Source organism: Corythoichthys intestinalis, chromosome 21 (assembly GCF_030265065.1).
Source record: "Corythoichthys intestinalis isolate RoL2023-P3 chromosome 21, ASM3026506v1, whole genome shotgun sequence".
In the NCBI taxonomy this organism is placed as follows: Eukaryota; Metazoa; Chordata; class Actinopteri; order Syngnathiformes; family Syngnathidae; genus Corythoichthys; species Corythoichthys intestinalis.
The window spans coordinates 7674849-7689690 of NC_080415.1; the positions used below are offsets into that span (position 1 = coordinate 7674849).

The 14842-nt window shown below is 37.8% G+C and overlaps 1 protein-coding gene across 1 annotated transcript in view; it reads right to left on the reverse strand.

Moving 5' to 3' along the window:
- shisa8b (shisa family member 8b) overlaps positions 1-14842 on the reverse strand; it is a 111933-nt gene that overhangs the window by 14804 nt on the left and 82287 nt on the right. Inside the window, exon 4 of the mRNA XM_057826666.1 lies at positions 175-288. Within this exon, the coding sequence (XP_057682649.1) occupies positions 175-288 (114 nt within the window). The remainder of the gene's footprint in view (positions 1-174; positions 289-14842) is intronic.

Consider the following 14842-nt stretch of genomic DNA (forward strand, 5'->3'; position numbering starts at 1 on the left):
TGTGTAACTCAATAACATTGTTTTCATCAAGCGTTGGCTCTTTTTTTGTGATCAACCCTCAGGTTGCCACTGGGCAATGACACCCCTGTTAGCTGCCAACCTGCTCAACTCAAAAGGTTATCACGCCAGTTGTATTCAGTGTCATATGGTGGAAGAGTGTGTACTACCACTTACCCACGGCTTTCAAGGAAGTGTACTTGTTGAGTCCCACCGTGCCATGGTTGCTGTGGGAGTGAGGCAGGCTTGGTCCGAACTGGCTATGAGCTGAGTTATTCAGATGGTACTGTTCTAGTAGGACACAGAAATGGGGAAAACATTGTCAGTCAATGGTGATTGCAATTGGGCAAAAGCAGGGGTGAAAGTGGCTAGACTTTCTTGCCAGAACTCCCTGACAAAGTTTTTTTTTTTTTTTTTTGGTTGAAGGGGAGCTTGAACCTCCTAAAACCACCGAAATGCAAAAACTGCTTTTGGCACAGTTATAAATGTAATGCCCAACTAGAAATTGCAATTCCAAGAGAAATTACGATCGGATCTATCAGGTCATTTTCTGTTGATTTGGGGACATTTGGGGGACATGTCCTGTTGATATCTATTTGAGGGATAGGTCCTGTTGATATGAGGTAACTTCCTGTTAATCTGGGGACATTTTGGGGACATGTACTGTTGATATTAGGTCACACAATGTCAAGGAGCTGTAATGGTAAATGGTAAGAAATAACAAGAACCTATGTTTTCTTGCCATTGAAAATGAATGGGAAATTTGGACGTACATGGCTGTCAATGGCATCCCATTAGAAATGAATGGGAGAGTTTTTGGTGAATTTTGGGGGAACTATACATTTTTGCCAAATTCTGTAAAACATTTATGCCCCTTACCATCCCAGAATTTTTGATGTGTAAATTATGTAATACGATCAAAAATTGTAGGACAAGTAGCATTTTGATTTTTTTTTGTTTTTAAGTCATTCACTCCCAGCCATTTTCACCGGAGAAAACCCCTTTCGCTCCAAGCCGTTTTACTGGATTTTGACTGATTTTGTAAGGTCCACAGAAATTTCTATTCTATTGCTATATAAACATGGATCCCATCAAAAGATTAGACTCTCTTCTTTCAGCAGGAAAAAAAGTTAGTTCATATCTTGTTCCATCCTTTAGAAATCAGCATTAGAAAATGGCTTAGTTTGAGCAATTTTCAAATTTCTGATGAAAAAACAGAGAAATTGAGCTTTTTGTAAAAGCATACATTTCAAACATAACTTTGACTTTAACACAGCTATTTTTTTGCTTTTGTGACATCCCAAACATCTGAATGTTTTCCGTCTACAAAATAACATAAACAACAAGACAAATAGAGCTTTTGATAGCAAAGTAACAATTTATTTACACATAAATAAACTATTGAACTGAGAGATGACACTGTTGTGGCAGCGACAGCCGTGGTAAACTTTTCCCTCATCACTTCCTGTCTCATCAAGATAGATTTTTTTGACTCTTTCTTTTTTAGTGACCACGACCTCATAACACAATTCACCTCGGGAACTTGTGTGGGGCATGTGTCTTTTACATCGTTCTCCACATTTTCTCACTCTTCTTACTTCTTCCAACTTCCGTTTCCTGACTATTTCTCTTCATTTCCTTTCATGGTCTGATATGAGTTTTTACCAAATGCGTTACTGCCCTGCCTAACCTAAAGATGTCTCTTGTGAAAAAAAAAAACCGTGAAAGACGTATAAATACGTTTTTGGGACAATGAAACAATTAAAAATAGAACGTATTTATACGTTTTTAGGAGCAAATGAGTTTAAAAAAAAATCACATTTACGGGCGAACGGCAAATTTTTGTGGTTTGTTAAAAAAATTCCTTGCGTCGCGCGAAAATTCCGGTCATTTTTGTGATGGTCAGTCAAACGGTTTGGGCTGTGTGGTGCGTCATAAAACGCCATTAAAAAAAAAAAATTAAACCAATTTTACAATATAGGCGTTTGCCTTGCAAAGCCCCATCTAATTCAACACAACAGGTTTTACACACACACAATGGTTAGCACGTTCCCCTCACAGTTCTGAGATCAATGGTTCAATCCCAGGCTCATATTTCCGGAACAAAGCACCGTTCCGCCCCGTTCCGGCCCCAAATCTCTTACCGGAACTGTGTTCCGGACTGTTCTGGCCCACTTTCACCCCTGGGAAAAAGTAGCAAAAAATAATGTACAATCAGGTAATGAAAAGAGCCAAATTCAGCTCTGAAGCTGCATTTTGCAGGTCTGCCATTGGAAGAGGTAATATGCCAACATTGCCACGAAATCATAGCTTAGAAAAGTTACAACTCAAAACACTCTAGCGTTGCAGATTCATTCCACTAGGAACAAACACCGTGGAACAAATGAATTCCAGTTTAGGACATTGCAGGGCAACAGTCCCAACCCTGACATCCTGTCATTCCCGTGCCAAATGAACTGAGGTTAATGAACAATGGAACAAACTGGGAGAGTAAAGCCGTGGTTATTAGCATTAATGAAGTCCAGTGATGCAGCCAACGTACTCGACGTCAGCCTCGGGGAAGCATGCAGCACACACACGCAACGCACGGCAGGCTTTTAACTTCATTTTGGGGGAAGCGCAACCAAATCAGTGGCATTTAAAATGACGCCCATGTCTTTAACCCATAAAATATGTGTGTCACTGCCTATTTGACTCACGGACGTTTGTTTCATTTAATTGAAGAAGGACTATGTATTGGTGTGCTCGTCTGGCTGGCTTTCCCACGCACGAGTCGAGTCTATTCGTACTTGGGCGCCGCATCAAAGACAAATCAGCTCATCACTTCAATGACTGTCGGTAAAATGCGATACGTGGCCAAAGTTCGGAATGCTAATCGCTTGTCACACACTGGAACGAGAGAGTGAGCGTCACTTGTGGTTAGGATGATGAAAAGGGAGCGAGAGAAAAGGAGGGGGGGAAGAAGGCAGGATGTTCTGCTGAAATAAATTAGAGATATGTGGAAGGCGGAGAGGTGGGGAGATGTCAGGAGTTATCTATACTGCAACAACACTTTAACACTTTAACCTTGACATCTTTAGCTTAATCAGCACATGCGCACACACACACATACACAAGAGTTTAAAGCAGTGCTTCTCAATTATTTTCTGTTATGCCCCCCACAGGAAGACGTAAACGTTCCGCGCCCCCCCAACTCTCTTCCGCCGCTAGATACTGTAGTATCATTTGTATATAAAATTCTTATTATTATAACTACACCTCTGCCAGGGCCGGCCCAGGCCATTTGGGGGCCCTAAGCAAAATAATGCAAAAGGGCCCATATTTTTGACCCACCATTTCGTCACAGTGTACTGTGAAACCCATACATGCAATCCAACCCATACGTCCATATTTTGTATATTAATCAGATTTTGTTGCACTGCATACTTCAAACTTCTCACCCCAAATGATTGTCAGTACTTACAGTAGATAGCACCAAACCTTTTTCTAAAAGAGGAAAGAAAGAAGTTAAGGAAGAACTTTTATTTTTTTAAGCTTGTAATCAAGTATCAAAACTCACAAAAGTCAAATTAAGCAAACTGTAGCAAACAAAATAGAATATAAATTAAACAATTGCCAGATTGGGGGCCCCCTAGTGGTCAGGGGCCCTAAACAGCTGCATAGTCTGCGTATAGGCTGACCTCTGCATAACATTGTGTTCTTTTTAATATTAAAAGAAAAAAAGTAATATAGATCAACTTCCAATAAAGTGTAAAAAAAACAAACACACAAAAAAACACATCCATACCGTAAAAATACACTCGATACATTTTTTGACCGTTTGATACTGAAAATTAAAATTGAATAAAATCAATAAATAGTAATAAATTCAAATTGATCAATAACATTAACTCATTAGGATAAAATGCAAAACGATTAGACCGAAAAAAAAAACAAAAATTAATAGAACAAAAACGACAGTGTCATTGGTTGGAGGGACAATTTTTAGTTTTGCTGCAGGCAGTATTAGCTCCTTTGCTATGGTGTGGGGTTATTTTGCACTGAGCAACTAGGTATGCCACCTTATATGATGCTGACAGTGCTTGCTGGTTTACTTATGTAACACTGACTAAGCGGGAGGATTGTTGGCAATATTCGGCGCATTTTCCTTGCCGACAATGGAGGGTCGAAGGATGGGGGATGCCCAGGACTTGACCTTTATTTATTTCATCTCTATTTATTTCATCTGCTGTTTCTGACTGTGTATCATATTGCCTCTTCAAAGCCCTTTGAGACAACCTTGTTGTGATTTAGGGCTATACAAATAAAATTGAATTGAATGGAATTGAATTTTCGCTGAAAAAAAATAATTCCCGCTGTCCACTGCGAACATTTTTAGACAAAGTAAACAGACTGGTCTTTCCTCATCCCCCACTGTACTAAAAGTAAAAGCCAAATGCTACATATGCTTAGTCATATTTCCTTGTCTTAGCTTTTCATATGTCCGGCGCTCTTTGTTGTGTGCTCTTGATTCAAAAATACTGCGCACACGATGAAAATGAGAGTGGCACTGCCACCCACTGAGTGGATGTGCAATTACACTTTAATCTAGTACGGCAAAAAAGTATGTTCCCCAAGGTCACATGCACCAGCCCCAGCATTGCTCTGCGCCCCCCTGGGGGGGCCCGCCCCACTATTTGAGAAGTACTGGTTCAAAGGGATCCACGGATAGAAAGACTTATAGCTCCTAAAAGATAAATGTTAGTGCAAGTTATTATAATTTGATATTGAAACCCCTCTTGATGTTTTCGTTTTCATACAATTTGTAAAATTATTGTAACTAGTACGTCGCCATTGTTGTTCACGTCACAGGGCGGTGACATCACAGGGCCACGCTGCCAGAATACCACCTGTCACTCTTAAAAAAACAAAAAACGTGTCACTCTTTAATTATGTAAAGTAGTGATTTAAATACGCCACAAGGTGTCAATGGCAAGTTTTACATTAATTAGGGATCAAGCCAATGAGTGTGTATTTTTCCCTTGACTGACGCTGTAGTTTCTTCAATCCATTGTGGAAGAGAGAAAGGAGAGTGACACTGGCATTCAGATTCGTGGCTCGGACTGCGCCGTTTATTGGCATAAGCTTCGGCAAGTCTTTCACAACACACATAAGTATCATATAGTGAAAATACTACAAAACTAATACTCATATCTCTCAAAAAATGTCACCAAGAAGAAAAGTGCTTCAATTTTTACTACTGAAGCCCTATTCTCACACAGTCAACACTACACTGCAAAGAGAACTGGCATTCACAATCAAAATAGATGCGCAAAATACACATAAAATTTTCTCAGTCTTTGGTCAAACTCAGGGGCGAAAGTGGCTAGAATTTCTTTTCGGAACTCCCCAACGTGAAGGTTGCCACGGAGCCAGAAATTTTATTTATTTATTATTTTTTTTCTTTTCTTTTTTTCAAATTTTTTTTTTTGGGTGGGGAGGGGGTCAAACCTCTTAAACTCCTGAAATGCAAAGAAAGCTGTTTTAGCACAGTTATTTCTATAACACATACAAAAACTGATTTTCATTCAAAATTGTTTTTTTTCTCCAATGATTTGCAAAATAAAAAGTAACAAAAACAGCAATAACCCCAACCTCCATCTCCTAATTTTTATTTTCCCTCAATTCCTCACATACTAAATGCCATATCTCAATTTTAACTACTTAAGAACATAGGATGTATATTAAAATTGTAGTTAATGTAAGAAATGGAATATATTTTGATTTTTGCGCAAACATTTACTTTTTTGAATCATAAGGAAATGAATAAGTAGCCTAAAATAAATGAACAAATATAAGTCCAAAGTGCACAGTGACAGCTAAGATGTTCTGAACCTCCCCATCAGAGCAAATAAAACTAGATATGATAAATAAGCCTCCTCAACTCTTTCGTTGCTCTTAAAGATTTGATCCATTTTATGTTGCATTGCCCTTTTTTGTCGCATCAATTCAACAACCTTTTTTTTTTTTTTTTTTTGCTGTTCCAAACATGCACATTTGAACCAATCAGAGCTAACTATCCCCGCTGATCACATGTCAGTATGTCAGCCAACTGAAAGGATAAATGAGTCCAGTAATTTTGCTTTGCTGCATTCATTCGCACATTGACGTGACTCATCATCGTCAGACTCCGATAACTGCAGCAGCTGGGAAAACCTCCATGCCCTCCGTGGAATAAAATAAATAATAAATATTGGTGGAAACGGATTACTCTGAACAAGCACTTTATTATGCTTGTTGTTAGCACTTGTGTATGTAAATCTGATGTTGGTAGATTGTTTTATTCTTGGAGATGAAATGCATGTGTGGCAGCTTAGCATTTATTCATTTACAGTGATACCTCAGCTCACGAACGCTTAAGCTCACGAACTTTTCGCCTCAAGAACATTAAATTCGCGAGCATATACTCTCTGCTGACGAACTAGTTTTCGGCGGACGAACGAAACCACGCGGTCGAACAGCGCCACGAGAAGCTGACGCACGCCCACGGCGTCCCAGTTCGTCCCCTCCCTTTCGTTGAGTGCGGATGTGGTTTGTGTTTGATAGACATTTTGGACCATATTGAGTGGACTTTTGCTATTATGGGACCGAAAAAGAGTTACCAACAGTCCTTATGGAAGGTGACTCGTGTTACCAATTCGCCCTCGACTGGTAATTGGCGGTGCTTTCAGCTTCCCACCGTCGTGAGAAGTGGACCGGTGTTTGGCGAGTCACGTTGGCTCGCTGTCGTCGGTTGTCTTCGGTTCGCCCGATTTCCTCTCCAGAAAGTTGGCGGCGTGCATACAAACACCCAGAGGCGTCGGATGGCTTTTTGTGGGCACTTTTATTAACAACCAAAAGCATGCGGGGGGCACAGCAGTGGAGTCTACGCTAACTGCGCACTTTGCCGGTAACACTCTCCTTCCAAACAGTAACTCCCTCCCTCCCTCCTCCTCCCACTCCATTCCATCAAGCCATCAACTACCATCACAAAGGTAAATAAAACGACTTTATTATACAGTGCAGTTTATTTCTTTAATTATAATACAATAGCACATTTATTATACATAAAATAACGTATATTTTTGTATAGTTTTAAGGCTTATTTAGTAGAAAATTATGTTTTATGGGGACCTGGGAACGGATTATTCTCATTTTAATGGTTTCTTATGGGAAATAAATGTTCGGAAGACGAACTTTTCGCCTCACACACACTTTCTGGGAACCAATTATGTTCGTGAGCTGAGGTATCACTGTATTTTTTTTAAAAAAAAGTATTTTTTTTACATAGCGTTTTGACAATTGCCCTCATATTTTCGGAATCAAAGCACCGTGTACCGGAACAACATTCCGGCCCTGAATCTTATACCGGAACTGCGTTCTGGCCCTGAATCTTATACCGGGACTGCGTTCCTGACCGTTCTGGCCCGCTTTCACCCCTGGTCAAAGTTTATTTAAACATTTTGGCAACTCCTTTAGCTCAACAAATACAATGGAAGGCAATATTTAGTCAAAATACACAATGATGCTGGGAGCCATTTTCAGACAACACTCAAATGAACGTGAATCACAATAGACCCAGTCTAAAAACAAAACAAAACAGGGAGCTACGGCGTCAGTCGAGGGACAAAACGCACTCATTGGCTTGATGTCTTATGAATGTAAAAGTCGCCATTGACACCTTGTGGTATATTTAAATCACTACCTTACATAGTTAAGATTGACTGTGAAGTACGGCAGGGTGGCCCTGTGATGTCACCGCCCTATGACGTCAACAACAATGGCAAGCTACTAGTTCATTTTTTGATATAAATTTTACAAAATTTATTAAAACGAACACATTAAGAGGGGTTTTAATATCAAACAATTATTACTTGTACTAACATTTATCTCTTAAGAACTACATGTCTTTTTATCTGTGGTTCCCTTTAAGATGATTGCGCAAGATGTTTCATGTGCTGGGTGTATGTGAGTCAACAAAGAGAAAAAAAATCATCCACTATATAATCCAGTGACCTCTCAGCATGTGGATTATGAGGAAAAATCCCTCATTGTCATTGTTTGCTTGTCCTCTTGATTGGCTCAGTGTATTGATTTTGCAAGTGACAGAAAAGCAGAAGTGTGTAATAACATGTTACATTAACTCTGTTTACTTGAGTAACTTTTTGAGGAAAATGTACTTATAAAAGTAGTTTTACCGCGCCATGCTCTTACTTCTACTTTGTGAAGAAGAAACCCCACTCTTACGCCACTACTTTGGGCTACGCTGGAAGTGTTACAGTTTCTCTTTATTTTACATATCAGATTTGACTTCATTATTTGCCAGCGCAGTGACTCTACCAGTTTCACCAATGAGACGTCACAATAATACAGTGGTACGAAAAAGTACCTGAACCTTTTGGAATTTCTAACATTTCTGCATAAAATCACCATCAAATGTGATCTGATCTTTGTTAAAATCACACAGATGAAAAAGCAGTGTCTGCTTAAACTAAAACCACCCAAACATTTATAGGTTTTCATATTTCAATGAGGATAGTATGCAAACAATGACAGAAGGGGGAAACATCAGTAAGTGACCCATCACATTTAATATTTTGTGCCCCTCCCCCCTTTGACAGCAATAACTTCAACCGGACGCTTCCTGTAGCTTTAGATCAGTGTGGCCACAAAATATTTTGCCAAAACACCTGTGGAGTGTCCAAGGGCCTTTATGCAAACATTAACCGAGCAACAATGTTTTTTTAGACAGCAGTAGCTTCCTCTGTGGAGTCCTCCCATGAACACCATTCTTGGCCTTAGTTTTACATATACAGTAGTTGATGTGTACACAGAGATATTGGCAGTGATTTCTGTAAGTCTTTAGCACACACTCTAGAGTTCTTTTTTTTGCCTCTCTGAGTATTCTGCACTGAACTCTTGGCTTAATCTTTGGTGGACGGCCACTCCTTGGGAGAGAACCAACAGTGCCAAACTCTCTCCATTTGTAAACTGCTTCTCTGACTGTCGATTGATGAAAATCCAGACTTTTACAGATGGTTTTGTATCCTTTCCCAGCTTTATACAAATCAACAATCCTTAATCGCAGGTCTTCAGACAGCTCTTTTGACGAAGCCATGATGCACATCAGACAATGCTTCTCAACAAGACATCTCCTACCAAGTGTGTGCTTTATAGTGGCCAGGGTAGCTTTAAACCACTAGTCAGTGATTGGGGACACACCTGACTTAAATTGTTTGGTGAAAATTGGTTTCAATTGCTCCTTATTCGCCTTAGGCAGAGGGTTCACTTACATATTATCCCCCTTCCGTCATTGTTTGCATGCTATCCTCAAATATGAAAATCTTTTAAATGTTCGGGTGGTTTTAGTTAAAACAGGCACTGTTTTTTCATCTGTGTGTTTTTGACAAAGATCAGATGACATTTGATGGTGATTTTATGCAAAAATGTGAGAAATTAATTAAATTAGTTCGGCTACTTTTTCATACCACTGTAATTGGATGACTCCATTTTACCAATCAGACATAACAATATTGTCACATGACCACACATAAGCTTGCAGTCGGAAGTGCTATAATCACTCCAGCCTGTTAAATCACGTGGTCTTTAAAGCACCGTAAAAATTCAAGCCCAGGTAGTCTCCGGGTGACGACATATCCGACTTACTTGAATTTGACTTTACGAGTCGATATGGTTTGCCATTTTGTCTCGTTTTTGTCAGGGTTTTTCTTTTTTTTTTTTTTGCGTAAACAGTCCCTTATTGTACCAAGAGGTGGGTAGTAGTGAATTACATGTACTCCGTGACATTTACTTGATTAACTTTTGGTGAAAAATGTACTCCTAAAAGTAGTTTTACGAGGCAGTACTTTCTACTTTTACTTGAGTAGATTTGTGAAGAAAAATGCTACTCTTACTCCGCTACTTTGGGCTACACAAGAGTTGATACATTTTTCCTCTTTATTCTACATACTACTATATTAGATTTTTTTTTGCCAGCGATGCCAAGTGTAGCTCTACCAATTTCACCAATGAGAGGTCAAAACAATAATCACATGACTCCATCATACCAATCAGACGCAAGCTTGCCATTCTACGATCATGCCAGCCAGAAAGAATATGTAGTGACTCAAAATCAACAGGAAGTGACCTATAAATTCCCTAAAATTAACAGGAAGTGACCTTTAAATGCCTCCACAGTCGGGAAGACTGGCTGTGAATGCTCTAGTTTTAGTGCCATTGATGGCGCTGGATGTCCAATTCATTTTGACTTGAAGGGGCAAAAGAACGAACGCAATATAGCGAAAAATTTCACCATTTTCCTTTTTTTGTAAACTGTGACACCTTTTTAAAATAGTGGCAACTGTGAATATGACATAACATCTAACATGGCTGGATCCAGCTGCTCCATGTTAAGACCAACATAAGGTTATAAGTTTTTGTTGGAGCTAATATGTTTATTTATGCATTCGTTATTTAGTTTAGAGGTATATTTAGCAGTTTTTATGTGGGAATATATCATATATGTTTGGACAATTTATTAAGAGCATTGTAAAAACAACAAAACAAAAAAAAACACAATAGCCTTTTATAGCATTTAAGCTAACGGACTTTTGCTATGCAAGTTAGCCAGTTGTTCTTTTGTTGTACTTCGATCCCTATTTATTTATTTATTTTTTTAAGCTCAGGTATTTTAATTTATTGTTCAATGCATTTATTGCTCTTGTGAAATGAAATTGCAATTCTGCACAGTTTGAAATAACACTCGGGAATTTTGTTTTGTGTTTAAGTTTAATGATCTTTTGAAAAGGCAATCTTAGCAAGCCTTTGATTTACATCTCCTAAAATAGATTCTATAACACATTAAACGTTCCTAATCTGATTACTCGATTATTTGAACTAACTAATAGATAGATTAATCGATTACTTACATAATCGATAGCTGCAGCCCTGTATATAAAGTATCGTGATATCCTACTATTTTGATATATTGTCACACCCTTATTCAAAAGTTTGGATTTCACCATCTCTCCTAGTTTTTATTTGGCACAGATAAACCACAGAAATTCGTAGATACCCACTAGAGGGCACGCATGCTTTCTAGATGAATGATGTTTCATTTCTGTGGATTTTGGTAATCGAAATTCTATGATTTTTGTGTATTCTTTTGGCCTCAAATGGACATTGTGCTCAGAAACAAATACAGTATACCATTTTTAAAAAAAAAAAAAAATTGAAATTCTAAGCAGTTACTCATTACTTAGTATTATTTTCTCCGACTATTTTTTACTTGGACTTGAGTAAATACAGTGTATCACAAAAGTGAGTAGACCCCTCACATTTCTGCAGATATTTATGTATATCTTTTCATGGGACAACACTGACAAAACGACACTTTGACACAATGAAAAGTAGTCTGTGTGCAGCTTAAAAACAAAATATATGGCGGAAAACACTCAGGTGACTTGAAGTTCCGCTCTGAGACCCCCAATTTGGCCAAATTTCAAACTTGTCCGATATGCACGTGTGATACATCATTGGAAAGGTTAAAATCACAATTTTCTGGGGGAAGAACAATTTTTAACGGAAAGGCATTTAAAAAAAAAAAAATTTTCAAACGGAAAAACCCTAATTGGAGGCAAGAACACGCAAGAGCAGAATTACAGACGGCATCGTTTTAATGAGATATTATCGTGTACTTACCTTGTTTTCGATCCAAAAACTCTGTGTAGCATGTATCACTGGGTGTCAAGACACAGCTGTGAATGGCCACAGCCGGATTTTGGGGGGATTTTATGGGTGAAACATGGTGATATAATAAGGGCCAAAGAGTGATCGAGATGTTGTTTTGCATATATTTACCCTTTTAAACGTTTTTTTTCTTTCTAATTTCTTTGTTTGGATCGATTATTTATCATTTAACATATCGGGGAAAATGCGACAGTAACAAAAAAATACAATTAAGCGATAGTTATGAGGTAGATATCCGTGACTTTTTTACAGACACCATTTTTTTCATTGTGACGTCATTTGTTTAAAAGTTTAAAATATGAAAGTGAATACTTTTTAAAGTCTTTTTTTTTTAGCTAAATATTAGACATCATTTAATGATTCTAAACTAAAATGACAGACATTTGGAATAATAAATACGATTACTTTCTTTTTATGGCTAGGTTGAAACAAAAGCGGTTGCGCGACGTCTGTAATTGGGGGTTTTCAGGGTAAAACGGACAAATTAAAAATAGTTCGGAGGCTTAGTGCGCCATGAATCTGCTATGGCAGCATATAGACATATTGTTCTATCAAGCACAACAGTTCGTTTGGCTTAAAATACAGCAGTTTATTTTAAAGAGGGTTGCAAGAGCAGAAACTGCCTTTTCAGCCTTGTCTCTATATATATGTATATATATATGTACTGTATATAAAACGCAGTTTCTGCTCTTGCAACCCTCTTTAAAATAAACTGCTGTATTTTAAGCCAAAACAACTGTTGTGTTTGGTAGAACAATATGTCTATATGCTGCCATAGCAGATTCACGGCGGATGAAGCGCCCAAACTATTTTTAATTTGTCCGTTTTACCCTGAAAACGCCCGTTTACAGACATCGCGCAACCGCTTTTGTTTCAACCCAGCCATAAAACAAAGGTAATTAATGATATTTATTCTTCAAAATGTCTGTCGTTTTTAGCTTAGAATCATTAATTGATGTCTCATATTTTGTTTAAAAAAAAAAAAAAGACAAAAAAATTATTTACTCAAATATTTTAAAGCTTTAAACAAATTATGTCACAATGAAAAAAAATGGCGTCTGTAAAAAAGTCACGGATATCTACCCCATAACTATCGCTTAATTGTATTTTTTTTTGTTACTGTTGCATTTTCTCCGATATGTTAGATGATAAATAATCAATCCAAACAAAGAAAATTTGAAAAAAAACTTTTAAAAGGGTAAATATATGAAAAAGAAATTCTCAACCACTCCTTGATGTCTGCGATTTCTGCATCGCGACCCTTGTTATATGTTTCACCCATAAAATCCCCCAAAAATCCAGCTGTGGCCACTCACAGCTGTGTCTTGACACTCAGTGATACATGCTACATGGAGTTTTTTAGATCAAAACAAGTTAAGTACGCGATAATATCTCGTTAAAGTCATGGCGTCTGTAATTCTGCTCTCGCGTGCTCTCACCTCCAGATAGGCTTTTGCTGTTTAAAAAAAAAAAATAAAATTTTTTAAAATGCCCTCCTGTTCAAAATTTTTCTTCCCCCAGAAAATTGAGATTTGAAGCTTTCCAATGATGTATCACACATGCATATCGGACAATTTTGAAAGTTGGCTAAATTGGGCGTCTCAGAGAGGAACTTCAAGTCACCTGAGTGTTTTCCGCCATATATATTATAATAGAGTTCATTTATTTTCCCCTCAAAATAACTTAAAAGATAGCCATTAATATCTACACCCCTGGCAACAAAAGTGACCCCTTTGAAAAAACGTACATCCCTAAATGTCCAAATTGAGTACTGCTTGTCATTTTCCCTCCAAAATGTCATGTGACTCGTTACAGGAGTGTTGTCAGCATTGCTGCAGAGATTGAAGAGGTGGGGGGTCAGCCTGTAAGTGCTCAGACCGTACGCCACACTCTACATCAAAGTGGTGTGCATGGCTGTCACCCCATGAGGAATCCTCTTCTGAAGATGGTACACAAGAAAGCCCGCAAACAGTTTGCTGAAGACAGGTCAACAAAGCACATGGATTACTGGAATCATGTCCTATGGTCTGATGAGACGGGCGGGCTTTCTTGTGTGGCTGCAAGTGTGATTTAGTTATTGCCACCAGCTGTTATGTGCCACGGGTAAGTAACAGGTGTTGTTAATTACTCAAATTATAGAATTTTAGAGATTTTTCAAAGGGTGCCAATACTATTGTCCGGCCCATTTTATATATATATTTGGGCTGTCAAACGATTAAAATTTTTAATCGAGTTAATCACAGCTTAAAAATTCATTAATCGTATTTAATTGTGTTTAATCGCAATTCAAACCATCTTTAAAATATGCTATATTTTTTTGTAAATTATTGTTGGAATTGAAAGATAAGACACAAGACGGATATATACATACAACATACTGTACATAAGTACTGTATTTGTTTATTATAACAATAAATCCACAAATGGCATTATTAACATTCTTTCTGTTAAAGCGATCCACGGATAGAACGACTTGTAGTTCTTAAAAGATAAATGCTATAGTTGCAATTTATAGTAATTTTATATTAAAACTCCTCTTCCTGTTTTCGTTTTAATAAAATTTGTAAAATTTTCAATCAAAAGTAGAGTTAATATAATACTAATAAGAATAAAAATAACAATAATAAGAACAGAGTGACCAAAGTCTGAGTAAGTTGCCAGTTCATGCCAGTTCACTTTGCATTGTTGTTTAACTGTGTGAGAATAGGGCCTCATTACTACAGACTGAAGTGCTTTTCTTTTTGTGAACATTATTTTTTTGGGAGAGATAGGAATATTATTTTTGTTGTGCTTTCACTAAATGATAATTATGTTTGTTCTGAAGGAGTTGCCGAAGCTTATGCCAATAAACGGCGCGGTCCAAAGAACGCCTGTGTCCACTCGCCTTTATAACATATATATATCTCTGTACATATCTTACTCAAAATACAACAAGAGACACATAATTGCCACTAAAAGAAAGAAAACTTACAGAAATATGCGTGGAGCACAAATAGCACAATGTAACAGCATGAACGTCTCACAACAACTAATTCTCCCACTAGTAGAAGGAATAACATTAGTATGGAACGGCGCTGCC